This window comes from Paramormyrops kingsleyae, chromosome 3, assembly GCF_048594095.1.
Source record: "Paramormyrops kingsleyae isolate MSU_618 chromosome 3, PKINGS_0.4, whole genome shotgun sequence".
Taxonomy (NCBI): Eukaryota; Metazoa; Chordata; class Actinopteri; order Osteoglossiformes; family Mormyridae; genus Paramormyrops; species Paramormyrops kingsleyae.
In genome coordinates, this window is record NC_132799.1 from 20,477,150 (window position 1) to 20,504,712 (window position 27,563).

Sequence of the window (27,563 nt, forward strand, 5' to 3'; positions counted from 1 at the left end):
TACCTTCTTAAATGTGTGTAAATTTCACACACAATTGTTTGATAAAAAACATATAAAAAGACTAAAACTGGCGATTAGCAAGAGCCCTCACTTATTATAAAGTGTAACTGTCACGTTTTCGTCATATAGAGTATAACCGCTGGGTTACTGAGGAGGAGTCCACCCCCGCGGCGAACGTCGCTAATCTTTTGTCGCACGGATTTGCAATACAAAAAGTAGCCTGTGTAGACACAAATACCCTACAATAACAAAAGAAAATGCAGGACATTAAAGGAAACACTGCGGCCGTGCATGCTTGCCATTTTGATGGCCACTATTTAAGAAAGCGTTACCGATAGGACAAAGTTGGACAGGACAAAGAAGGGTCGCCTTGCCAGGATTACTACGTATTACACGTACCATCCATTCAGCACGGCGAGCAGGAGTCCCGCAAAAGCCAGCTGCGAACCTGTTCACTGCAAACACTTACCGAGCCTAGAGAAGCGCTGCTGTAACCGATCGCCGGCTGCCTGCCGCATAGTCCCGATTCGGCAAAGCGGTCCTGTTGCGGATCCGAGTGGACAGGACCCAGACCGCTTCGGCGGTTCTGAAACGGACAGCTCCCCGGGGCTCAGTCACCGAGCCTGTCCGTCGCACACGCTCCCGACGCTGGGCCGTGAGCGAGCATGCCCAGGGCTCCTCCTCCCAATCGAGCACCGTAACTTACACCAAGAGTTACATTGATTAACCGCAGCCAAGATCCGAAGCGATCAGCAGGACTGCCTCTGAAGCACCGGATAAATCACCGAGCATCAAAAAAGCCGTTTGGCTGTATAAAAGACAATATAACTGCTAAGCAGCCTATAAGATCCGGCAGGGTCACCCAAGCACACCACACGTAGACTAGAAATTATGAATTAGAAACACGCATGGGTGACTCGTCACACTAATTATACTTAAAGCGACCAAACAGGGAAATGCTTGCTATCCCCCCCCTAATTTGTCCTTTGAGACTTAACGAACAGCATTTTATCTCTCTTCCCCCCCGTTTCATGGTGAAATGCATTTGGGACACGTGGGTCATAATTATACTCTAACCATAGGCATTAAGACACCCAAATAAGTATTAACACAACTAAGGAAGATGGCTTTAATCTCTTAACTGGTCATTTCAGGGATTGGTTTTGTTGGTTCATTCTGACTATAAGGCATCTGAGCTACAGGACTTACTATTGAGAAGGTTTCACTGCTGGTAGTAATGTCATTCAATTATTAGGTCTGACAAAGGGATAAAACCAGGAGGTTGACAGAGAGGCTCTCCTGTTGGCTGTGAGGATGCATCTCATGGACAGAAGCTGAACAGGAGATGTGTAACGGAAAAGGAAGCAGATAAGATAGGAGATTTATGGAAATTTGCAAGGAGGCAACATTCAAAAACAGGAACGCTTTACTCTGTATGAAAAAGAAATACCACATTATCAATATTGTGTGTTGTGACAAAACATGAACATGGAAAATGTAAATATACGTTAGATGTACAAATTGCCAAAACACAAACAATCTGACTTCCTGGCATACAGCATATTTGTAGACACGTGTTTAAAGAAAAAAAAACACAGGAGAATAAAATTAATAAAATGAGTTTCGGATAGAAGGCATTCTGTCAATAAAGAAGCTGGCACATCCCAAGGAGAACCTGAATTTTTTCAGTGTAAGCCCACATACCAAATGGCACGTCTCTCTGCTGACCTGTGTGAGAGAGAGTGGAAGTGAAAGGTGGGGAGCAGCAGCCATCCATCCATCCATTACCTTCCAGTAGCAGCTTCAGGAGAGATACCCAGACCTCCCTCTCCCCAGCTACCTCTACCAGCTCTTTGGGGGGGATGCCGAGGCGTTCCCGGGGCCAGCCAAGAGATATAATCCCTCCAGCATGTCCTGGGTCTGCCCTGGGGCCTCCTCCCTGTAGGACATGAACAGAAAGCCTCTCTGGGTAGCCGCCCAGGAGGCATCCGCACCAGATGTCCAAACCACCTCAACTGGCTCCTTTCGACGTGGAGAGGCAGCGGTTCTACTCTGAGACCCTCCCGGATATCCAAACATCTCACCTTATCCCTAAGGGAGAGCCCAGACACCCTGCGGAGAAACCTCATTTCGGCCGCCTGTATTCGCAATCTCATTCTTTCGGTCATTACCCATAGCTCATGACCATAGGTGAGGGTAGGGACGAAGATGGACCAATAGAACGAGAGCTTTGCTTTCCGGCTCAGTTCTTTCTTAGCCAAGACAAACCTGCAAAACTGCAGATGCCGCTACGATTCGTCTGTCCAGCTCTCGATCTCGCCTACCTTCACTTGTGAATGAGACCCCAAGATACTTGAACTCCTCCACTTGAGGCAGTACCTCCTCCCTGATCTGAAGAGGGCAATCCACCCGTTTCCGGCTGAGAACCATGGTCTGGGACTTGGAGGTGCTAATCCTCATCACCACCGCTTTGCACTCAGCTGCAAACCGCCCCAGAGCACGCTGGAGGTCCCCAAAAGGACGACATCATCCGCAAAAAGCAGCGAGGCAATCCTGAGGCCACCAAACTGGACACCCTCAATACCCTGGCTGCGGCTAGAAATCCTGTCCATAAATATTATAAACAGGACCGATGACAAAGGGCAGCCCTGGCGGAGCCCAACCCGCACTGGGAACACGCAATGCGGCAATGCGGACCAAGCTTCTGCTCCGTTCATACAGGGCCCGAATCGCCCACAACAGCGGACCCCGGACCCCATACTCCCGAAGCACCCCCCACAGGGCACCTTGGGGAACCCGGTTGTAAGCCTTTTCCAAATCCACAAAACACATGTAGAGTGGATAGGCAAACTCCCAGGCCCCCTCCAGTACCCTCGCAAGGGTGTAAAGCTGGTCCAGTGTTCTACAGCCAGGACGAGAACCGTATTGTTCCTCCTGAATCCGAGATTCAACTATCGATCTCACCCTCCTCTCCAGTACCCCAGAATAGACTTTCCCAGGAAGGCTGAGCAGTGTGATCCCCCTATAGTTGGAACACACCCTCCGGTCCCCTTTCTTAAATAAGGGGACCACCACCCCGGTCTGCCAATCCAGCGGCACTGTCCCTGACCTCCACGTGCAGCAGCCGTGACCTTTATTTGTCAGCAGCTGTCGATGGGCATGTGTAGCATCAGATCGCAGAGGAAATAATTCCCTGACAGGAAGTAGTAAGAAAAAAACAAATTTAATGCCTGTGTTGCATCTTCCAATCAGATCATACAGAAACACATCACCCTAACAGATACAAAAAGACAAAATAATATAATATTTAACCATTTTTAGATTATATTTTTATGAGAAACAAAAGCATCCTAGTCTGCAAGAACTATAAAGGATGATGATGGATCAGGCCTCTGAGCTACTGTCTGTGGCAGGGTACCAGATGGGGTAGGTATTGCAGGCACTGACCTTGCACTGCAAAGTCGGGGCAGTCTTTAGTTTATTTCAGCAAATCACATGTGTCTGTCTGTTGATCTGTCTGGTTCTCAAGTCTAAGGCACCCTGTGGAAGGTTTCTGTGGAGTGAAAGATAAAGTTAGATATATGAGTGTTGACCAGACTGAATCTTCATGTGGACAGCTGGAGGCACCTTTTCAGGGCTTAGTGCCAGCACTGCCTTCTCCATGTGATGAGCATTTTCCAGTCACAAAGGGCTTTTCTGAGCCTCAATTACTTCTCCTTATTGGGCTGTTCTAAATCTATGATGCAAAATGTCCTCGGTAGGCAGTCAAGAGGAATAGCTCACACTGTCTCTGGTTCCCCTTAAATTATGGGTCGGGTCATAAATACTCTGCTGAGCTGAATATGAAATCCGAGCGAGAAAACCTTAAAAATGAAATTAAAAGCCTAAATCAGTTCAAAAGCTCTGCTTACAACATTGAGGCATGTTATCACCTTTAGCAGTGGGGGGCCCCAGGATATGTTACAGTCCGAGTTTGACCACTGCCCGTGACAAAGTAACCTGTGTCATCTCTGAGGCCAAGGTGCGTAAAGGTTCGGCATCTGTTGAAAGACCAGGACTGAGTTTTAATTCCAGTCCAGCCCTGGTCTGTAGTACAGCTTTTTCTGTCCTAAACACTTTACAAGCTGAACAATAAAATAATAGATAAAGATAATTATCCATCTATCGATCCTTAAAATGCTTTTCAAGTACAATGAATCAGCAATAAGGACAGGGACGTGTTGGGGCTGAGGATGCCTGAGCATTTGCCCCTATTGCCCAAGCAAGTGCACCCTTTTGGGGTCCTGAGCAGGAGCATCAGAGCGGCATGGATGCCCTGACCGATTTGGGAGGCCCTTGAATATGTAAAATTATATAATTATATAAGGTAAGGGGGGGGGGCAAGGTAACATTTTGTCAGGGGGCTCAGAATGTCCAGCTACTGCCCTGTGCTGAGTGCAGCTTTTCCAACGCCGCCCGGGACCATGTATAAGAGCCATCATTGACGTTTGGCCTATCAGAAAAAAAGAGTACCAATTTGTAACTTTGCTTGTCACACACAAAATTCTGAATTTTCCTCTCAGGAACTTGCAGTCACACCACAAACTCTAGGAGCACAGCCATCAGCCAGGAAGTAACCTCAAATGCATGTGAGCTCATTCACCATGAGGGGCTTCAGAGTAGGAGGGACTCCAGCCCGATCAGGAAGTCTGGTCCAAGAGCCTATGTTGTGTATGGAAGCAGGCCTAATAAAGAGGCCCTCCCCTGTCAGAATATTTCACATTCTCAAAGACAGTGTCCATTGCCAAGGTCTGGTCTATCTGAGTAGCTCCCCTTCATGCCTGATACCCAGCTGTTGCTGTACTTGACCCTTGTCTTTCACCATGCAGATGGTGAGCCTATATGAAGGCTGCAGATAGCACCAGTTTAAAGTCTGACTGCAGGGGTGGTTGCCGGTAACCCTAGAGCATTTGGCAGAATTTACATCATTAACAGATTGTGACCATGAGATCATAGTGCTGCAAAACACCACGGAAAACGGTCGGTGAGGCTTCTTACAAAATCTTTCTCTTTACCACTAGATGGCAGCACCTCCCTGTTATGCGGGTGATGCTTTCTTCCGGTTGAGATACTGCTGATTGTGTCATCATTTTTTTTATTTATTCATGTACTTAGAAGATGCCTTTGCCCAAGTTGTGTACAAGTAAGGAAAGCCTGCCGTGAAAAGAGCAAGGTCAGACTGTGTCTAGCGTCCCGAAGCAGCTGGGAGGACTTTTCTCAAGGGTCCAATGGCGATATGATTACTGTAGTTTCAGACACGGGAACAGGTCCATTACTCATGGAGCCCCATACCACCAAGTGTCAGTTACCTTTACCTCATAAACAATATACATCCTTTCAGGAGTACAAAAAATCCTGCAAAATCTATATCCCTAACTCATACTGAAGAATAGTTTTTCCCATTTTGGAAAGCATCTGAGAACACTTCGACAAATTAAAGCGGCAAAATAGGGTAAAGTGCGCAAACACAAAAGAAACAAAAAACTCTTTGCAGATGATTATGCCCACGCTGGCTGTACCTTTTCAGCTATTCACAGCAGTCTTTGTGCCTGGTCACCATGAGAAGTGCTGATTTACATCAAGAAATTTCATCCTTATCCTGAAACACATTTATCTCTCAAAACCAAGATATACAACAGTCACACAGCCTACAATGAATGCGGTAAATATTTTATTTGAATACGTATGCGACTCACTGGAATCAGGAAGCCAGATATGTAGCCATGTATGAGAACTGGGAGCATTATGTTCCAATAAGCCAGAATTAAATAGTTTATCAGTACGGTTGAAAGAGAGCAGGCAAAGTTACCAGATACTAATCTTGAAGATCTACTTGGACACGCGTTAAACTCCCCGTACACACCGGGAAATCACGCTTGAATTAATGCGAAACCATCTGCTTGAGAATGCAAATAAACAGTAGGCAAATGTCAAATGTTTCCCGTGTGGAAAACGTCAAAAGCTGGTAAAAACCAACTAATTTTACAATTGCTTATCCTAATCAGTGTTTCGGGCTAATAAAATTAAATGATTAATAACCTATTCAAATTTAAAATAACGTGTTTAGGTACATTGGTTGGTGCATATAAAACGGGTGACGGGTAAAAACTGCATAATCCTGACTGGATATATTTTAAATAAGCATTTTAGTTCTTGAGTCCGATCGAAGCTCTGCTCATTGAGACAATCGACAATTGAAACTCAGACTCCAAACACGTTTTAATCACCTCTATTAGCTTAAAAGAGTGGCCGCCCTGTGAGTGGGGGTGTTTTTTTTGTTGCTGATTTAGGGAGTTTTGGCATTAATTCTCATCTGCGCCGTGTATTACGGTAGTGTTTGAGCTGGCGGTGTTTTTAAAAATAATAATAATAATAAATTAAAAATGAATGTAACAGAATACGACTTTGAGCGGCAGTTTGATGAACGAAAAGCTATTCAATGGATGCAGGAAAACTGGTGAGTTTAAAAAAAAAAAAAAAAAAAAAAACTTAAAGGTGTGCTACTACGTTGCATAGGGCCAGCCTTGTCCGTCGTGTCCAGGAACAAAATAAGTGTGTTTGTGTGGTAGGGGGCTGTTTATTCTTTTCCCCTCCATCCATTTCATAGGGGTGTGCGTGTGCCGTTCTGCTTTTTAATGTTGCATATTTAATAAAGCTTTAAATGTCATTAATCTCTTACAACCAGACAGGCAACTAAGCTTTGACTTTTAAAGAATGGGAAGCAAAAGTGGCCAATTTTCTGGTTGCCCTCAAACTGGAATAATCCCAGGCTTGTCCACTGGTTACAATGATTCTCAAACTCTGACTGAGGAAACTTTTCTCTGTCTGCATTACTGATCCACAAGAAGCTCTAACGAACCTGAAAGCCAAAGGATCTGCTCCACTGTAGGCGCATATAGGCCTAGTCATTTATTTGTCCAGGTGTTCAATTAGTTATTTATGGGCAGTTATGATTTTTGTGTGGTCTTGGCTTTTTTGTTATGTTATGTATTTTTCTTTGTTTAGTATGTTGTGAAGCACCTTGTGGCTTTTGCCTGTGAAAGGTGCTATATAAATAAAGATTACTTACTTACTTACTTACTTACTTACTTACTTAGTCACAGCGAAAGATGCCATCGTCAAACTGTTTGAGCAGCCGCTTTCACTAGGGCTCCTTGCAATTCAAAGAATGTCCCAAGAGTAGGCAAACATGATCCTGGAGTTCCAGTATCCAGCAAGTTTTCTATCCTACCTGATGAGTTGCTACCTGCCTGTAATCAGGTGGTTCATCAGATAACCTGCAGGATCAAACTAATCCCCCAGTGGACTGTGGTAAATAGCTGCTTCATGTTGCTTTAGCAGCTGCAAGCTCTTGAGTTATAAACAAAGCCCTGTCTAATGGTAAGAAGGTGCTGGCACTTTGACTACCTTGTGTTCATTCATTGTGCCGTGGAAGAGGTCTTCCACTCCTGCTGCTACATCTCCACCTTTCCCGTGTCTGTGTTGTAATGCCCTGTAACAAAGGGCTTTTGGTACAGTACAAGTGGTTTCTGAGGATGTTCATGAAGGTGTCATGGTTTTTGTTCCAAACGTAACTGCTGTTCCCTGGCTTAAATGTTTATCGCAGTGACTGTTGACCTTGACTGGCTGATGCAGGTTGTTGTTGTTTGGCAGGAGCCAGTCGTTCATGTTCTGTGGCCTGTATGCCACACTCGTCTTTGCTGGACGGCACTTCATGAGGGGCAGGCAGAAGCTGGAGCTTCGGCGACCCCTTGTGCTCTGGTCCCTCAGCTTGGCCGTCTTCAGGTGAGAGCCACACAGGCTGCTGATTTGGTTGTTGGTGACTCATAACATGACTACAATGACAAAGTATGTGAATGCCCCCTCAATCCTTGTATCTTCCAAAGCATGCTAATTAACATGGAAATGTGTGGTTGGTAAACCTGGGTGAGCTACTTTTCAGGCTCTTCAGATGAGTCAGTGTTAAATGGGAGATTAAGTAGCATGAGGGTGAAATACACTGAAACTACAATCCCCTGAATCAGTTTCTACTCCTTGGGGTACAAGTTGAAAACAGTGCCTGAATAGCCTGTTGGCTGAAGTGGTTCAACAAGGCTGAGTAGTTAGCTGAGGAGTATAGCAATATCCTATTAAAGTAATCTGAGCACAGGCTAGCACTTAGGAGCACTGCAGTAACCCTCCTGCAGTGAATTCATGTCCCCTGTCCTGCAGTTTTGGGTCCTGTATTTTTAAGGCTATTGGTTTCTGTAGGGGGCAGGGTGCTGGTCAGCTTAATTTGACATGTGTAAAAGCAAATGGGTGTATGTTGGCTGTCTATTTCTACATTATTCCCATGTAGACTCAGACCATGGATTCTGTTCTGTAGAACAGTCCAGTGTCTCATGAGAAATTTGCCGAGGTGAGATTCTGTCTTAAGTTATGCTGTACATGTGATGTACTGACTTTGGAATCTCAACTTGCCACAGTGTCATTGGAGCTGTGCGGACTGGATGGTACATGCTGCACATCCTCACCACCCATGGTTTTAAGCAATCTGTTTGTGACCAGAGCTTCTACAGCGGACCTGTGAGCAAGTTCTGGGCATATGCATTTGTCCTGAGCAAGGCACCAGAGTTGGGTATGTGGATGGAGACCAGACTGAGCAAACACAACTACAGAAGTGGAAGTACAGTAACAATTCTGCTTTTTATCAGGTTTAGTGGTGAGGGATGTAACTTATCACTGTTTGGAATTTGGCTCCACAATCAGCATCTGAGTTATCGCAGGTATTGTGATACAGCACTAATACTAGAACAATGGTACAAAGCAATGTGTTCCTATCATGTTATGCCTGTGCTCCGGGGCTGCTACAGTACTACAACAAACGGACCAATGTGACAGCAGTTTCAGCCTGCATAACATCTCCATGCTTAACAATACTACTAGACTGCCAAATGTTGCACTCAGTCTGTAGGCGGGTCAGCTACACTGTCAAAGAACAGGCCCAAGTTGTAAATGTTCATTTTGTACTCAACTTCAGTATTTAAAAAGTACTTATGAGTTCTAGGTTTATGTATGGTATTTCATGTACTATTAAGGCTACAAGCAGAGTTTCTTGTAAGGAAAAGACTGATTCAGTAGTTTAAATTGTTAAACATTTAATCTGGCTGGTAGCGTTTGAGAGAAAATTACATTGGATTGTAATTCTAACCAAAATATGACATTTTAGCCATATTGTCAATCCCAGTAGTTTACTTTGAGCAGCTAAATATGGATGGATGGAAACACTCCTCTTAGCTGGAATATATCCCCTGTTAAAAGGAATAATGAATATGGAATGACCTAGAGTCATGAAATACCTGCCTGTTGTTCCACAAGCCCTCTGTTCTTTGCAGGAGACACCATGTTCATCATCCTGCGTAAGCAGCGCCTTCTCTTCCTGCACTGGTACCACCACATCACTGTCCTCCTCTACTCATGGTACTCCTATAAGGACCAGGTGGCAGGTGGGGGCTGGTTCATGACCATGAATTTCCTGGTGCACGCCCTCATGTACAGCTACTATGCGGTACGGGCGGCTGGTCTGCATGTGCCCCGGCCCTGCGCCGTGGTCATCACTGCTGCCCAGATCATGCAGATGGCTATGGGACTGACTGTTACCTACTTGGTCTATCGCTGGATGCAGGTGGATCACTGCCCCTCCTACCTGGACAACATTGTGTGGGCCTCCCTCATGTACCTCAGCTATCTGCTCCTCTTCTCCTCCTTTTTCTACGAGTCTTACCTCAGGTGCAAAAGTGGCAAATGCTCAAAGGCAGACTAGGCTGAACTTTGCAAGCTTCCCCTCTGCTTGGAGTCTACAAGTGTAGCACTGCAGACTTCAAGTAGTTTATGGACCTTTCCTAAGAGGCAAGCAGCTCAACTGTCTGAATTTGACTGAACTTTAGTTATAGGTGAGTTTAATCTAATTTTCAACCAGTTAATCAGGTGGGCTTTTACATTGTAGCCCATCAAGTCCTTTTAATGGTCATCTAAAACAAGTCTGTGATATGTGGACTCATTTAAAAGCATATATGACCTGGTTGGAGTTGGTCTTCATGTGATTGACAAAGGCTTTTCCACAAAATTGGTACCCAGCTGCGTTGGTGGTAGCACAGGGGCTTTAAGGCTGGTGAAGTGGGCTTTCTTTTTTTTTTTTTTTTTTGTGGTTATGGATTGACGTCTTGATGTCCTCACTGTTGTGCTATTGAAGATGTGGAGGGGCAAAATTACCTTTTGACAGTCATGGCTAAATCTGTTTGAAATGTAAATGCGCAGTAAGCAGCTTCTCAGTTCCCTTATGTGTGGCCCTGGTTTAAAGTTCCATGAGGGATGGTCACTGTGGGTTTCGGGGTGTGCTGTATTTGGTTACCTGTCATCTGGCTATAGTAATGATGTTCTGGCTAATGGGGCAGAGAAGCTCCTCCTCTGGGTTTCTGATTTGAATGTGTTAAGTTCAATTGCACAGTGACCTACACTTCACCTTGTGATTATAGATGTACTGTTGGTGGTAGTTCACTATGATTCAGGCTGCATGCAGGGAGCCTTCTCTGTTTGGATAAAGTGCAAGTTTCCTGGGGGAATGTGTATCTCAGACCCAGTTCCTGCAGATGTACAGCAGGAGTCAGGATATGGTTTGAAGGAGGCTATGAGTTGCTGTTGAAGGATATATCTGTTACGATGGCCCAGTGTCCTACTGGTTACTGAGCATGATCAATCAAAAGTGAGCATTGCTAGACTTTAAGCCAATGGTGGGATCATTGGAGTAAAACCGGTTTGCTGCTTTTTGACTAAAGCCAGACAGTCACTGTAACAAGCCCTGCCTTATTTAATGTATGTGTCACTGTCATTGACTATGTGATCATGCTGTTTTCTGGCAGTAGTTGTACAGTAAAACATGGCAAACTGTCCCACATGGATTTCTGTCCATTCTGTTAACTGATGTAAATATAACTTGGTTCTGTTCTGCATGTATCAACTGTTAAAATGTACAAACATTGAATATTGATGTTCCTAAGAGTATGTAACCTACTGAAATTGTGTGTATACCCCCCCCCCTGCTATGTTCATGGTGTATGGCCTGAATAGCAAGCAACTGTGCTGTTTGTCCATCTTTTTAAATTTTATTAAATAAATTTTTTTTATATATTTATCTATGAAGTGGTCATTGAAATTGACAGGTCTCTAGAATTCCAAGTTCTGCAATGTTCATAAATTTTCTCCACAAGGTGGTGGTGAAGAGCTAAGAATCTCTTAATCCTGTAGACCAGGGGTCTCACTACTGGGCTACATCCACCCTGTGAGTTTCACATGTCCTGCAATATGTTTAACTATTTTAATCTGGCCCTCAAATCAAGCTTTATACTAGAGATGAAATGGTTACTGGTTTCATGGTAAAATTCCTGACGCTTAGTATTTTTCAATTTTAATTTGGAAAAACTGTGGTTCATTACCATGCTTTTGGGAAAAAGTTCTCCAGCATCATCCAAAGGTGTAGCAGCAGTCTCTAGGATGCAACATGGGTGGGTTTTGTCAGTAAAACATGGCAGAAGGCAGTTACAGCACTGGAGATTCCTCAGTCTTTTAAGAGGACCAAGTCTGGTGTGGTCATATCTTTGTGACCTCCACCACCCACTACTTTATAGCAAATAAAGTAGTGGGTGTCCATAGGTAAGTTAACATTTTAGCTCAATACATGATGTTGGAATTTTGGAATGGGGGGGGAAATGTCATGGCTTGTCTAACTTGCTAATAGTTTCTCAATGTAAAGTTAAGCTTTTCAGTGTTCTCGCCTCGTGTAAAAACACTGTCAGTGGTGTAGTGGAGACAGCACTTTTGCTGCAGCTAGCTGAATATTAATTTGCTAATTCCATGTGTCTATGTATTGTTGAAATGGGTTAGACCAGTTTTCCTTTTTGGATTTTCCAGCATAACTACCATGAGACAGCATTATTTGTATTTGAAGTTCAGTAGTTAAACAATTTGAGAGTTTTCATAAGGACTGGCTGTTTTCATGTTTATGCAAAGTCTGTAGTGCTGCTAATTTTATTTGTGGTTTTCAATATAGAATTTGGTCAAATGATTGCAGTTTGTGTATCAGTACTTGAAACATTTTAATCATACCCTGATAATGCCAATGAGCATACTTCATATTGAGCTTTGAGACTTAGTGCAGCCTTGACTTCAGTTTAAAATGCATACAGAAACCGACATGATTGCACAATTTCTGAAAGAGTTACAGTCTTTCATGCTAGAATTGTGAAGCAACAAAAATTTAAACTTCAGTAAATCAAAATGCAGATCCAGGCTGTCGGATGGCCATGTTCAGTGTCATCTCCTTCAGTGCTCACGGGACCCCCATATAATTTGAGTTTGAGACCCCTGTTGTAGATATCTTGGATTCCCATGATAAAGGACAGCAGCATGTGAGCCTGACCGCTGTCAGACTGTAGGGGCCTTCTGGCCCATTTCGTACCAGCTCTTCCACAGCAGTAGGCCTTTGCTCTTGACTAGGGCCACCAGGAAGCGGGGCAGCCAGAAGCCGTAGATTTGGCCGACGCCATCGTTGTGGCCCATGGCCATCAGCATAGTCATGCTGCCTGTCAAAAACACACCAAGAATTCAGTATTGCAATACTTTGGTATTCAATCAATACAAGCATCTGTGGACTGGTAGTATTTGTCTATGGTTTGTTGTTAAAGCTGACAAAGACTATTGAAGCACCGGAAAATCAGGAATCGGGCAGGGCAGTCACCTGGCTGGTAGGTAGTGAGCGGCTTGCCGGTCAGGCTGTTGACGATGTTGTTGACAGCCACACGCGCGTGCAAGCCCGCGTGGTACGCCATCTTGGACTCATTGATGTCTGCACAGTCTCCAATCACATAGAGGTTGCTGAAGCCCACCAGCTGCAGGTGCTCGTTAACTCTGAGGCTCCCATTTTCTGTCATAAACTCACCTGGAGGGGAGGCACGGTTGGCATTTCTCAATAAGAATGACTAGATCAGGGGTCACCAACATGGTGCCTGTGGGCACCAGGAAGCCCCCAAGGATCACATGAGTCGCCCACGGACCTGTTCTAAAAATAGCACAACTTACCAGTGAGCAGCAACTAAAACTTTATTTTATCCTGTTGCTATTCTTCTTTAATCACATTTGCATTTATATAGATTTGAAAATGACAATATCAAAAAAAGCATTTAAAACATGTTTATTATACATGTAGTCTCAATAGGTTTACTGGTAGCCCTTCGTATGGCTCAGTGCCCGTGATGTAGCTCTGTTTCAAAAAGGGTGGTGACCCCTGGACTAGATAATGGCACAGATAACTGAACTGACGTGACTACATTCCTAAGATAACTCTAAAGGCACTGGTAACAGCCAGTCATGTCGGGAGAGAAAATGTGACTGGCGTTTTGAGTTTTCATGTAGTGATTTGTGCCACAGGGCAGCATCGTGACACCTCCTGGGTTACTGGCTCGTGTGTGGAGCTTACACAGCCATCCCCTATGTCTGATTTCCTCTTACAGTGAACAGGCATACAGTTAGATGACATGGTGTCTGAATTGCCTCTTACATGTGACTGCATATAAGCAATGGATTCTTTGACAGACACTACACACAGGGTGTCCCTTGTCTTTCCTAAAATAGACATCAGGCTCCCCCGGACCCTGAACAAGATCAGCAGTTAGAAACACCATCTAATGTCTTCCCTAACACATTGAGGTGAAAATGGGCACATTTTGTCTTCTAATTAACCACAGAATCTATACTTCATCCTTTCTGAGAAAATCTGTCAAATGTCACACTAAAGGTCCATCTCACACACACACACACTTGTCCAATTGCTTACCTAGTGTGGATCTGTAAGCTTTGGTGTTGATCTTGCTCCCCGTGCAGCAAATGACAACGTCACTTGTGAGCATTGTCCCTTTGTCAGTCAGGATTTTCATATCCTTCTGGGTTTTGTTCAATTGCAGGTCAGAAAGATTCAACACTTTCTCTCCTGAACCCAGAACATAATCATATAAGATTCTGAAAGGTTTGTTAATTCATAAACAAAATTTATAAAATTACAAGTTACTTTTAGTTTTAACTGACACAGGTGACTGCACAGAATAGTATTTCAAAGGCAAGCAAAAATTTAATCATGCTTTTTAAAATCATATTATGGCTCCTGTGAACAAACAGCAAGTTTCACATTCTGGGAGCTGATATGTTTCAGTACAAAAAAAAATCATAAATAGCCCCTCTCCTAGCAACAGCCATACTGGTTGTCCTACATAAGAACATAAGAAATTTACAAATGAGAAGAGGCCATTCAGCCCATCAAGCTCGTTTGGGAAGAACTTAATAGCTCAGAGTTGTTAAAATCTCATCTAGCTCTGATTTAAAGGAACCCAGGGTTTTAGCTTGCGCTACACTAGCAGGAAGACTATTCCGTACTCTAAGTACACGCTGTGTAAAGAAGTGCTTTCTCAAATTCATTTTAAAAAGTTCTCCCGCTAATTTCCACTTATGGCCATGAGTTCTAGTATTTAAACTAATATTGAAATAGCCATTTGGCTGAACATCCAGACCTGTTAGAATGTTATATACCTGGATCATGTCCCCCCTTAGTCTCCTTTGCGCGAGGCTAAACAGATTCAGCTCAGCTAACCTCTCTTCACAGGGCATTTCTCTAAGACCAGGAATCATTCTTGTAGCCCTACGTTACACCCTTTCCAAAGCAGCAATGTCCTTTTTAAGGAATGGTGACCAAACCTGCACACAATATTCTAGGTGGGGTCTTACAAAGTAATTATATAATCGTAGTATCACCTCCCTTGACTTAAACTCCACACACCCAAAGATGTAACCCAACATCCTATTAGCCTTTTTTATTGGTTCCTTACACTGGCAAGAGTGGGACATGGATGCATCAACATACACACCAAGGTCTTTCTTGTAATCAGCTACCTTTATTTCAGTAGGTCCCATAAAATATCTGTACTTTATATTTCTGCTCCCTACATGGAGTACCTTACATTTCTCTATGTTAAATTTCATCTGCCAGGTATCAACATCAAAGGCCTTCTGGAAATCTAAGTACATCACATCGTAGGCCTTTTTGTGATCAATTTCTCTTATAGCTTCCTCAAAGAACTCAAGTAAATTTGTTAAACAGAATCTACCTCTCCATGTTGGCTACCATTTTCACTTCGATTATAGCTTCCATCATTTTTCCAGTTATGCAAGTTAAACTGATTGGCCTATAGTTTGCTGGATTACTTCTATCCCCTTTTTTGAATATGGGTATTATATTAGCATGCTTCCAACCAGAAGGTACCACACCAGAAGATAATGATTTCTGGTATAGTAAAGTTAAAGGTTGGCTAATAGTATCCCTCATCTCTTTTAAAACTATAGGTAAGATGCCATCAGGGTCCTGTGATTTATTTATTTTGAGCTTAGCTAGGCTTTGTACCACATCAGCCTCAGTTATACATATATTGGTCATAGACGACTGTATTTGCACTAAATGGTGGTAAGTTACTTGTGTTCTCTATTGTGAACACCCGTGTAAAATAATCTTTAAACTCATTTACTATATCAATTTCATTTTCAATTATAAGTCCCTTACTATCCTGCAAATTAGTGATTTCAGCTTTTAGAGCTCTTTTGGAGTTAAAATATTGGAGGAAACTTTTAATGTCATCCTTCGCCTCCACTGCAATCTTCATTTCTACATTCCTCTTGGCAAGTCTAATGCATAACTCAACCTGGAGACTTAGATATTCCTGCTTTATTTTGAAATCATTAGTTATTTTCCATTTGTGGAACAGAGCCCTTTTCCTCCTGACTTTCTTTTTCATTCTTAATTTCCTTAGTAAATCACCGTGGTTGCAGTTTCCTAGATTTAGTTTTGCTGGAAACTGGTATGAAGTCCTCCTGCACTTGCAACAATGTGCTTTTAAAAAATTCCCATGCCTCTTCAACCGTTGCTATTTAACTCCATCCAGTTTACAGTTTCTAGTTTCAGTCTCATACCATTAAAGTTAGCCTTCCTATAGCACCATCACCCAAATGGAGCTAGCCAACCGCCCACAGCAGCTCAGTTACCCAGTACCAGCTCCACTCCTTTCTCCAACAGAACTTCCTTGGCCTGCTGTCTTACACAAGGTAGCAGCTTTTGGTCACCCAGATCCATTTGGGAGTGAATCAGAACCACCTGAGGGCACATCGCAATGGCAGAGCAGCGTCAGTTAACAAATCAGCAAATCACTTTATTTGTCACTTTACTTGATACTTGGTAGAGTACAGAGGGGTATTTTCCATATGTCACTTAAATCATCCAAGATCCAAAGCCTCATCTTGGATAAGTTAATGGCGGTGAAACACATCCTGTTGAGTCGGTTTTTCAAACGCACCTGAGGAGTAGATTAGTCTAGCTGGATCCAATTACCCGAGATGATTGTGTGCACCTGCGCTGCTTGAAAAGCCCTTATACATCGAGTCTATAAAACTTGATCGAGAATTCTCTCATTGGCTTACACAAAACATGTTTTTTGCCATCAAAAGCGGCCCAAGACATAAAAGACGGCTAATAAAATGCGTATGTAGTGTGTAGTTATTCAACTTATAAGTTGAATATAGTGTTACATTTCCGATGTATCATTATTATCTTATTGTCACAATTACAGATCAAATACAAACACAATAAGAACATGGGAACAAGTGAAAGTGAAGTACAAAAATATACTAAAAACTGGTAAACATGATGTGTCTCGCTCTCTCTTTCTCTCATATATATATATATATATATATATATATATATATATATATTATGTTTTCCTCTTTATAGGCTGAAGCGCAATAGTGTCTTTGTCACAAATGTGAACTGGGTGTAAACCAACTGTGTCATTATTGAAAATATCGGGCCACAGTTCTGTCTCTAGCAGCTTTCTGCATCACCTACAGCAGGGTTATTCAAATCATGTGGTCCTCGAGGTCCGAGCACTGCTGGTTTTCCAGGCTTCCTTTACCTGTCAGTCAGAAGCCTCTGATCAATCAGAATCAGTAATTATTTAACTACCTGGGAGAACTGAAAATAAGGCCTGGATTTGGAATCGAGGTCCAGATTTGAAGAACCCTGGCCTACAGTATACAAAAAAGTGCCGCGTGCAAAAAATCCCAAAGCAATGCATGCTGTCTGTGTGGTTGTGAGAGTCCAACTTTGCCTAGTTTGGCTTTGAATATAAGGTGCTAATAAATCTTTGAGATACAGTATTCCCCCTCAGCTAAAGCGGTATCTTTCAAAAGAATTTCCCCCGGGAGCAATAAAAGATCTTGCCGATCACGCAAAACCCTATCTATATGAAATTCTCTTCTTATAATTTGCACACCAATATCAATTGGTCGCTCATTCATGAATGGCGAAGCCATGACTGAATGAATTCCGTGCATGGACACTGATTAAGTGTGTGAGCTAATCCTTGTTTACAAAAAACAAACCTGCTCCAAGCAGATTTGAGGATTTGGATGTGTTGCTATGAAAACACATCCAGCAAAAGTTTCGAAAAAACCGGATCCAGGATCATGCCAAATCGTCAACAATTACATCCAACTAAACAAGTAATCCACATATGAAAAACACCCCTCCGGTGAGCTTTACCTGAGATGCCCCCCTACCATCCTTTCAACACGCACAGGAGTTTCTGGCTACGGTTCAAGTTCAGAATGAAGAAATCTGCTCTGTTGGCCTCAACCAGCTGCAGCAAACTCAGTGTACTGATAGGCAAAACGGATGGCTGATATGCAAACAACTTTTGGTTGAGCCCTACAATGAAACTGCTGGCTTAAGAGTTACTACAAAAAAACCTAACAGTAATTTGACTCCGTATCATGCATCCTTTTCAGTATGACTCTTACCTTTTTATCGGGATATTCAGTCTTGACTTCAGCAGCCATCTCCAAACCTGTAGACCCGCCCCCAACCACCAGCACAGAGCCTGCAGCCTGAATCTGACAGATAAGATCATGAAACAGTTACCAGAACAAGCCTGTCACCCTTCGCACTTTTTAGGACAAAGCAAGCTCACACACCTTTATCACTAAACCACAACCCCAGATACAGCCCCTTGTGCTCTCTGTTTCTTGAGGTTAAATCTCACAAAGTGCCAGCATACTGAGCCACAACGAGACTTACTTCCTTGACCAGGTCCTCGTACTTCTGAATGGCCGTGTGGTAGGACGGCTCTGCAGTGGCGCTCCCAGGAAAGGGACCATCAGTACCAGTGCACAGGATCAAGTGGGTGAATGGAATTTCCTGTCATTTAAAAAGCATTAAATGAAATTTTTGTCTCTTTGCAGTGGAGCAACTATGTCATTTTAACAGCTGCTTCTGGTGTCACCCAATCCCTATACCTGATGTTCCCCCAAAATACATCAGAGTCCATTTCTATACACTACTCACAAAAAGTTAGGGATATTTGGCTTTCAGGTGAAATTTATGGAAAACGTAAAAAGTTAACACTACAGTGATATTATGTTATGAAAGTAGAGCATTTAAGTAGAAGCATGCAATGGTGAATTCCTCATCTCAAACAATTTATGGAAACAAAAGCCAACAACAGTGGTGAGTATACCACAACAAAAACTGTCAATGTCTCAATAACGTGTTATGTGCCCTTGAGCATCAATTACAGCTTGACGACGACATCTCCTGCTGTTCACAAGTCGACTTATTGTCTGCTGAGGCATCCCACTCTTCTTGAAGGGCGGCCCTCAGGTCATTGAGGTTCTGGGACACAGAGTTACGAGCCTCTACACGGCGACTCAGCAGATCCCATATGGTTTCTATGAGATTCAGGTCTGGAGAAAGTGCAGGCCACTCCGTTCGAAGTACCCCAGTCTCCAGCAGTCATTCCCTAATGATGTGACCTCGATGAGCTGGAGCATTGCTGTCCATGAAGATGAAATTAGGCCTGTGTTGTTCATGCAGGGGCACAATGATTAATGAGGTTATTCAGGTAGTATGGGCTTGTCACTGTACCATTCACAAAGTGTAGGGCAGTTCTGTATTGACACACCTGCCCACACTAACACCACCACCACCAAAGGCTCGTCTGGTGACAACAGTGACTGATGAATAGCGTTCTCCTTGACGTCTCCAATATCGTTGGCGGCCATCATTTCTGTTCAACGTGAATCGACTTTCATCAGAGAACAGCACTGAGGCCCACTGGTCCCTCGTCCAGCTTAAATGCTCCCTGGCCCATGCAAGACGATGACGCCTGTGCCTGGTGGTGTGGTCAGGTACCGTTGCAAGTCGTCTAGCACACAGACCACACTGATGTAAACGGTTTTGAATGGTCTGACGTGACGCTTGGATGCCTCTCACCTCCCTTAAATGTGCCTGGAGTTGAGGGGTGTATTAGGATGAATTCACAAATGATTATGTCACCCACGTGGCATGGAATTAATCCTTTTACTGTAAGTTGATTGTGGATTAATTTTGATCGTCTATGGACTAATCATCCTGAAATTCAGATACATCGCCCATGATTCACCCAGAATATTACTGAACTGCACAAACATGTTATTTTTTACCGATCACCTGTACAACTTATTCTTCACGAATAACTTGTGTCTCATAAAAAAATGGAATGCTTATCTTGGTTTCAGGAGAGAGGGTCAGGTCAGTATGCGGGATGCTTATCTCGTCCTCAGGGCAAGGGGAGGATCGGTATGCGGGACGCTTATCTTGTCCTCAGGAGGACGGGGAGGCATTGCACAAGGACCATTTATCTCATTATTTCTAATACATTTTGCAAGCAGCATTACTCGGACAAAAGGGGAATTTGAAAACACATTGCATGAGGGAAGGGGTGAGTCTGGCCAGCTCATCCCCTGACCACCACACACAGCGCTAAATTTAGTAATAAAGGAAGGGGGAGATCCCAGTACTGAACAGAGCTCAGCATTGCCGGCATTTCTCGGGACTCACATGTTGGTCTCCTGCCAGGACTGAAAAGGGTTCCCCAGTCCGTGTGTGAAGGTGGGTGATGATGGCACATCCGAGTGTAAATAGTTTTGCAGCTGCATATGCGTTTCATTGATTATGGGGATTAATTATAACCGCTGGTGATACTAATTCGCATTTTCTATATTTTATTGTTTCTTATCTATATACATTTGTTTGTATGATATATACTAATCTATATCCCTTGTAGTACAAGGTTATTTTGCATAGCTTTCAATACGATAGCTTGGTATTGATGTTAATGCAAGGTTATTTTGTATTAAAGTGTTTTTGAGTGAAGCGTGCCCGTTTGTTCCTTCGAGAGCCCTATATACCTCTCATCATTTTAATACAAGGGGCATTCATCATCCGGTTCTGCAGGGCACTGTTCACAATGAAGTGGTCATCAGTGTTTGATGTGGCCAAAGGACATCCACTTTTCTATGCCTTTCTGTGACTCTTCCAGTCTCTCTGTTGCAACCTGCTGAAGACACTCTGTGACACTCTAAGCTCAGTTGCCACTTCCATCTGAAAACATCCTGTTTGAAGCCTTGCAATGGCGAGGTACTGTTGCTCAATTGTTAGGTGTCATCTTGGTATAATGATGTCAAAATGTGAACAGCATGATGAGGAGGACTATTTGAATACCAATTCTGACTGAACCAGGAAATGTATTGGTCAATTCATGGATCAAACACCTGTTGTGAATTTTGCCGTTAAGCTCCTTGTTAGAGAACAGCAAGTTGTGTAAAAAGTACTGAAACACTGAACAGTTGGACATGTGCTTTCAAAAGTTTAGGGATGGTCACCTGTAAAGGTTACAGTGCATTTTAGGTTCATCCTGAAATTTCACCCAAAAGCCGAATATCCCTAACTTTTTGTGAGTAGTGAAATATGTGCCTACTCCCCTCTCAAAATTTATAGGAGTACCCCCATACACGTCTTCACCTGTTCTCCATCCAGTACGACTACGCGAGTATCGGTGTTCACTTGCTTCACCAGTCCCTGACGGAAGCTACTTCCAAAAGTTGCCGAATAGGGAATGAATGTCTGCTGGGCAAAACCTATAAAAAAATTGGTCAACCCCAGCCATTTCAGTTTCGGAAAAAACGGCATTCTCCCAAATGACAAGAAAACCCATAAGCAGCACTTCATTTACGTCACAGAGCTTCAACTGGATCCTCTTACCGCTCTGGACCGAAGCTCGCAGAGCCGCTATGTTGTGGTGGAAAGCGTCTCGCACATCGATGAGCGTGAAGGGGATGCCCATGGACTTCAGGTGCTGTCCGGCGGCTATACCCCCGAAACCACCGCCAACAACAACAACGTGGACATCGCCTTCGATAGAAACCTGCCCCCCCATCGTTCACTTTGATACTTTAATCTAAAAAAAAAAAAAACTTTTTCACAAGCTCTTCGTATTTTTTTCACTCTTTGCATCAAATGACTCGATAAGCAAACATCGCGTTTCCTTTGGTAACTGTTGGTGGCGCTTTGCCATAAAATGAAATTTAACATGTATTAAATCAGTAAACATCACATCAAACATATCACGTAGGAAACAAAGAAAAAACTATGCATATAACTGATAGACTAAGTATTTTTACACATCACTCACCGAGCAATAAGACACCGATTGTTTAAGCTCAGAGACCTGGGTTGAAGATCAAACACTGCCTCATTATTTATTTTTTAAGGCGGCTAATCTCTGTTTCTTCTGAAACCAATACTTCTTTCCCCCAGATTTGCACTTACCGATGTTTTCAACAGTGGTTAAAGCACAAAGTGTACAGTGCTGTTACGTTTCCGATAGCAGCGTCACGCACGTAAAATCAAGCTTGTATGACTTCGCCAGCAGCCTCCCACTACAACGCTTACAGCGGGCTTTGTACGCTTTCCAGCGCAGTGATGCGCACGAAAAGGAAGTGACTCGTGCCTACGTTGGCAGCGTTTCTATGGGATTCTATTTGTGCCAAAAAAATATGTCGATGTGCGCATTGGCCATGACGACCTAACATTCAACAGAACGTTTGTCTGTGACTGCGTCGTTATGCATTTCACCCTGATGTGTCGTTTATGTTGTAGTCCTGGGGGGTATTCCACGAAAAAGGCAGACTTTCCCGAAAAAGTCAGACTCAACCTACCTCCATCTCTAAACTTAGCCTCACGTCGTTCCACGAACGCAGTTCAGTGTTAATTAATCAAGGTTCATTCAAGACAGACTTACATAGTGTCACTTAGTGCGCACACCCGCGATATTTAGGAAGCCCAAATAAATGGATGAACGATAGATCGACCAAATGAGTCAGAAAGCCTGTAAAACGAGAATGGTGTTTCTTTCCGCCGCAGTTTATTCTCTGACAGATTATAATCTGGGAGCGACCATCTGACATACATTCAGCATGTACAGGAAGAAGCTCGAACCATAGGTATCAGCTCTGTCCCTTTATAGGCCTTTTTTCTGTACTTTTCCATCTACGTCACTACAACCTATTTCGACATTTGCTCTAGTTAGTCAGTGAGTACATGTCCCCCCCCCCCCTTTATGTTAAGCAAAAGTTAAAAGAAGCATCGGTTATATGATGGGTTCCTGTTTTCCTGCTGTCTGAGACGAGGTCATCCTGACCTGCTCGCTTGCTGTCAGTTCCTGATTTTTCCCAACTGCATGGGGTGAGATCACCCCATCCTGCTGGCCTAGTATCAGTTCCCATGTCTATTGTCTGCATTATGTTAGACACTGTATTATTAGAAATTAGTAATTGCATTATTGTATAATTAACCCCTAAAGCTGTATGAAAATACAAATTAAGTTGTAATCGTTAAAAAAAGGCAATACTGTGGCCATAAACACAGCCAGGGAGTTGGCTTGGCAATGAATTGCAGACAGACTGTGATATACTATGACTTGGTGTAATGATGCAGACTTAAGTCGGGAGGAATACGTTTTGTAGACTTTAATTACCTTCCTCATTACACACTCTAACTCCCCCTAGTGGTCTCCAACACACCTTCTGTGTTCACATTACTACATCCCCTCCCCTCTGATAACACTAGCATAAACAACAGTAGTTACCACAAAAACAATGAATTTCAACAACCTTAACCAATTTTCACAGTTCCTTGGTCCCACTTATTTCCTTGTTATTAACATTATTATTATTTATTATTTATTTTTTTTACATTTTGTTTCTTTAACAACACAAGAACAATAACTATGTTAGGGATTCGGGTAGACAACCTCCTCCCTGCGAGACTCCAAGGCGCATTCTTGCCTTGTGGCTGGGGAGCTCACTGCTAAGCTACTCATAGTCCTTTAAGTAAGCAGGAACTTTCCTACTACGTTGAGACCTCCTCACTGCCGGACGTTCACCAGCAGGGGAACCATCAATCACCTCTTCTGAATCTGCTGTTGCAGCTCTATCAGGAGAGGGGTCTGGAGAGGTAGGTGGTTCCTTCCCCACCAGGGGTGTATACTCCTCATTATGTGAAGTATCAGGTGTCTCCACTGATGTTACTGGAAAACTGGAACTTCTCCTACGCACCTGATCAATGTGACGTCTCACCACTTGACCATTACCCAGCGCGACTTGGCATGACACAGGCCCTGTCTTCTCCACCAGTGCCCCAGGTATCCAGGTCGGCCCGGAACTTAAGTTTCTTTTGAAGACTAAATGTCATTCTTCCAATGTCCGTGCTCGGGTGTGCGTGTCATGGTAGTGCTTTTGTTTCTCCTGTTTCCTGTACACTCTGTCCCTGTAGTCTGGGTGTATCAAGTCTAATGTGGATCTCAGTTTTCTTCCACATGATAGCTCCGCAGGTGATTTACCTGTTGTGGACTGGGGGGTTATCCGATAACTGAACAGTGCTCTTGCCATTTTAGTTTCAAGGGAATCTCCAGTGTTTTTTTTTTATTAATGACTTAACAGTCTGAACAGCCCTCTCTGCTAACCCGTTCGAAGCAGGGTGGTAGGGGGCTGTCGTGATGTGTCTAATGCCATTTTTCTGCATGAACTCCCGAAATTCTGCACTAGTGAAACAAGTACCATTGTCGGACACTACTATTTCAGGTATGCCCTGCTGACTGAAGCTCTGCCTAAGACACTCAATCGTTACAGCTGATGTGGATCTGTTAACTACATGTGCATCTATCCACTTAGAATAGGCATCTACCAGAATGAGAAACATCTTACCCATCCATGGGCCCGCGTAATCTACATGCACTCTTCTCCAGGGTTTATCCGGAACTTCCCATGGGTGTAAGGGTGCTAATGCCGGACTGTTCCTGTGTTCCTGGCACACTGCACATGCATTTACCAGCGACTCCACCTCGGCATCCAAATTTGGCCACCACATGTAGCTGCGGGCCAAACCCTTCATCCGAGTGATTCCCGGGTGAGTCTGGTGAAGTTGTTTCAATAGAGCTGCTCGGCCCTGTAGAGGGATAACTACTCTTCCACCCCACAGTATGCAACCCTCCTGTGTGCTCAGCTCATCCTTGTGCTTGGTGTAAGGAGTGAATGTGGGATCTTCCAGTTTCTGCGGCCACCCTCTCAGGATGAATTCACGCACCCTTGCTAACACTGGATCCTTATCCGTCCACCTTTTCAACTGCTGTGCATTCACCAGTGGTGTGTCACTGTCGTCCAACAACAACACCCTCTCTTCCTCCTCTGGTGAGTTCTCTCTTTCCATTGTCAACGGCAGCCTACTCAGGGCATCTGCATTTAAATGGTCTTTACCCCTCTTGTACACAATGGTGTAATCATACGCTCCGAGCGTAACTGCCCACCTTTGGACCCGTGGGGAGGCCATCTGTGGTAAAGCTTTCATTTCATTGAATAGTGACAGTAGGGGTTTGTGGTCTGTCACAATTTTGAAGTGCCTTCCATACAAATAACTGTGAAATTTCTTCACCCCAAAAACCACAGCCAACCCCTCTTTATCCAGCTGGGAGTAGTTCTTCTCAGCTGCACTCAGCGTTCGTGACACAAAACTTACAGGCCTCTCGGATCCATCTGTCATCTGATGTGAGAGTACTGCCCCTACTCCGCAGGGCGATGCGTCCCAAGCCAGGATAAGGGGTTTGTTTGAATCGTAGTGCACCAACACCGCACTTGATTGCATTAGGGTTTTTGAATCCTCTAAAGCTTTCTGTTGCTCGGGACCCCACAACCACTTTTCATCTTTCCTTAACAGCAGATGGAGAGGCGCAAGCTGTGTGGAGAGATTTGGCAGGAACCTGTGGTAATAATTTAACAACCCCAGGTAAGCCTTCAATTCACTAACGTTGCGTGGGACCTGGGCACCTGCTATGGCTTCCACTTTCTCGCGTAGAGGGTGTAGCCCTGTGGCATTTATTTTGTGTCCCAAAAACACCACTTCTTTCCCCATGAACTCATACTTGCTCCTTTTCAACCTCAGCCCGCTTTGTTCCAGCCTGGTGAGTACCTCTTCCAAGTTCTGCAGGTGCTCCTGTTTACCTGGTCCTGTCACCAAGATATCATCCAGGTATACTGCAACATTTGGAATATCCCTAAGGATGCTTTCCATTGTCCTTTGGAATATCACAGGACTGGATGCCACCCCGAATGGTACTCTGGTGTATGTATAGAGGCCTTTATGTGTGTTGATCGTCACATATTTTTTAGATTCCTCTTCTAACACCACCTGCTGGTAGGCATGGCTCAAATCCAGCTTTGTGAAATACTGTCCTCCAGATAATTGTGCGAGTAGGTCCTCGACCTTGGGAATTGGATACTGTAACACTTTTGATGCTCTGTTGATGGTGAGCTTATAATCCCCGCATATTCTAATTGATCCATCTTGTTTCCTTACAGGCACAATTGGTGCTGCCCACTCTGCAAACTGTACTGGTTCTATGATCTGGTCATCCAGCAGTCTCTGTAGCTCTCTCTCTACCAGTGGCTTTACCGCATATGGCACCAGCCTGGGTTTGTAGAATTGCGGTTGTGCATCATTGTCCACATAAATTCTAGCTGTTGTGCCTTTCAGTTTCCCCAAGCCCTCTTTAAATACCTCAGCATGTTGTTTCAGCACTTCTTCCAGCTGCAGTATGGGTCCAGTTCCCACTTTTTTAACTCACTGATTCACCATAGCGAGCTCCTGTAACCAGCTACGCCCCAACAGGTTTGGTCCTGCTCCTTCTACGACCAAAACACCATAAATCAATTGATTTTTAACTTTATTGTCTTTGCATTTTAACACACTGAACTTGTGGACACCGAAAATGTTAAGATAAAGTGCATAAGAATGAAAACAAGAAATCAAAATACCCAGTCAGTTATCTAAGGCTGGTGTGGTGCTCGTAGAAGACTGAGCTGAAATGTAAACATTTCTACAGGCTAGACAATGGCACCTTGACTGCCATTAGGTATCGGGATGAAATGCTTGGACCCATTGTCAGACCCTATGCTGCTGCAGTGGGTCCTGGGTTGTTCTGGGTGCATGGCAATGCCCGGCCTCATGTGGCAAGAGTATGCAGGCAGTTCCTGGAGGATGTAGGAATTGTTACTATTGACTGGCCCCCACACTCACCTGACCTGAGTCCAATAGAACAGCTCTGGGACAGTATGTTTTGGTCCATCCGACATTGCCAGACAGCACCTCAGACCGTCCAGGAGCTCAGTGATGCCCTAATCCAAATTTGAGAGGAGATCCCCCAGGACACCATCCATCGTCTCATTAGGAGCATACCCCGATGTTGTCAGGCATGCATACAAACACCTGGGGACCATGTAGACTACTGAGTACAATTTTGAGCTGCTGCAATGAAATTTTGGCAAAATGGACTAGCCTGCTGCATCATTTTTTTTTACTTACTTTTTCTGGGTGTCTTTGAATTCAGCCCTCTGTAGGTTGATACAGAGGGCACACACACACACATACGTATATGTGGAAGTGCTGAAACGAATTTTAAAGTGTGGGTGCAAGAACACAAAAAACTTAACAAGAGAATTCGACTGTCCCTCACAAAAACTGTCATGTTTTAGTGGCTAAATTGCGTTTTCTACGCCTTTTCAGACAGGAGGAGATTTGTTTGGCTATCCCTAGAAAACAACGTTGTTACCAGTGTGGAGACCGTCAGAGTTTTATCAAGGACAAAAATTTCACCTCCAGCTGCCTGCCCATCTCATCCATTTCTGTTGCAAAAATTACAGTGTATTATCTAATACCTCTTTTCCACTGCAAAGTTGCCGGTGCCGATCCCCAATTTGGAACCAGTGCATCACAATATATCGTGATATAATCGTATCGTGACCCATGTATCTGTCATGTCTGGTACACGGAAGCAAGCAAAACGAGCCCAAGAGAGTCTGACTGCAGCTGCTGTGGAGCGTGAAGTGTGGAGTTTTACAGGAAGTGGAGTTTTACAGGACGTCCCTCCTTAAAATGATTAGAAGTGGAGTTTTACAGGTAGTCCATCCTCAAAATAAATACGCTACCTCATCTCGATAAAATATTCTCGGCATTCCATTTTATTTTATAT

General features: G+C 43.8%; 3 protein-coding genes across 8 annotated transcripts in view; 1 reads left to right on the forward strand and 2 right to left on the reverse strand.

Moving 5' to 3' along the window:
* The window catches only part of psda (pleckstrin and Sec7 domain containing a), a 40,718-nt gene extending 39,852 nt beyond the window's left edge, over window positions 1-866 (reverse strand). For both annotated transcript variants that reach the window (XM_023804148.2, XM_023804107.2), the window contains exon 1: window positions 470-866. The gene's annotated coding sequence lies outside the window, so the exon portion shown is untranslated. The remainder of the gene's footprint in view (window positions 1-469) is intronic.
* A 4,879-nt stretch (window positions 867-5,745) lies between these two features.
* LOC111839699 (very long chain fatty acid elongase 6-like) lies at window positions 5,746-11,205 on the forward strand. 3 transcript variants are annotated; one of them, XM_072709804.1, is made up of 4 exons: window positions 5,746-6,004; window positions 7,693-7,824; window positions 8,505-8,656; window positions 9,414-11,205. In XM_072709804.1, the coding sequence occupies exons 1-4, from the start codon at window positions 5,946-5,948 to the stop codon at window positions 9,839-9,841; spliced, it is 771 nt and encodes a 256-aa protein (XP_072565905.1). In that variant the 5' UTR covers window positions 5,746-5,945; the 3' UTR covers window positions 9,842-11,205. The 3 variants fall into 3 exon arrangements, with proteins under 3 accessions (XP_072565905.1, XP_023659632.1, XP_023659642.1); XM_023803864.2 differs by lacking the exon at window positions 5,746-6,004 and adding an exon at window positions 6,047-6,496; XM_023803874.2 differs by lacking the exon at window positions 5,746-6,004 and adding an exon at window positions 7,376-7,419.
* A 952-nt stretch (window positions 11,206-12,157) lies between these two features.
* aifm2 (AIF family member 2) lies at window positions 12,158-22,292 on the reverse strand. Of its 3 annotated transcripts, XM_023803852.2 has the most exons (10): window positions 21,812-22,292; window positions 21,675-21,710; window positions 21,245-21,440; window positions 21,005-21,120; window positions 18,242-18,361; window positions 17,965-18,057; window positions 16,156-16,264; window positions 13,907-14,059; window positions 12,812-13,012; window positions 12,158-12,656 (listed from the first exon to the last, which is right to left on the reverse strand). In XM_023803852.2, the coding sequence occupies exons 3-10, from the start codon at window positions 21,417-21,419 to the stop codon at window positions 12,499-12,501; spliced, it is 1,125 nt and encodes a 374-aa protein (XP_023659620.1). In that variant the 5' UTR covers window positions 21,420-21,440; window positions 21,675-21,710; window positions 21,812-22,292; the 3' UTR covers window positions 12,158-12,498. The 3 variants fall into 3 exon arrangements, with proteins under 3 accessions (XP_023659620.1, XP_023659600.1, XP_023659610.1); XM_023803832.2 differs by lacking the exon at window positions 21,675-21,710 and having other exon boundaries at window positions 21,812-22,291; XM_023803842.2 differs by having other exon boundaries at window positions 21,675-21,816.
* Window positions 22,293-27,563: the final 5,271 nt, after the last annotated feature.

Coding starts and splice junctions, on each gene's coding strand:
- LOC111839699 (XM_023803864.2), top strand. CDS start 6,423: ATGAATGTAACAGAATACGACTTTGAGCGGCAGTTTGATGAACGAAAA. Junction 7,825..8,504: donor CTCAGCTTGGCCGTCTTCAG/GTGAGAGCCACA, acceptor AACTTGCCACAG/TGTCATTGGAGCTGTGCGGA. Junction 8,657..9,413: donor GAGCAAGGCACCAGAGTTGG/GTATGTGGATGG, acceptor TGTTCTTTGCAG/GAGACACCATGTTCATCATC.
- aifm2 (XM_023803852.2), bottom strand. CDS start 21,419: ATGGGGGGGCAGGTTTCTATCGAAGGCGATGTCCACGTTGTTGTTGTT. Junction 18,058..18,241: donor ACGAGGACCTGGTCAAGGAA/GTAAGTCTCGTT, acceptor CTTATCTGTCAG/ATTCAGGCTGCAGGCTCTGT. Junction 13,013..13,906: donor AGCTTACAGATCCACACTAG/GTAAGCAATTGG, acceptor CCTCCCCTCCAG/GTGAGTTTATGACAGAAAAT.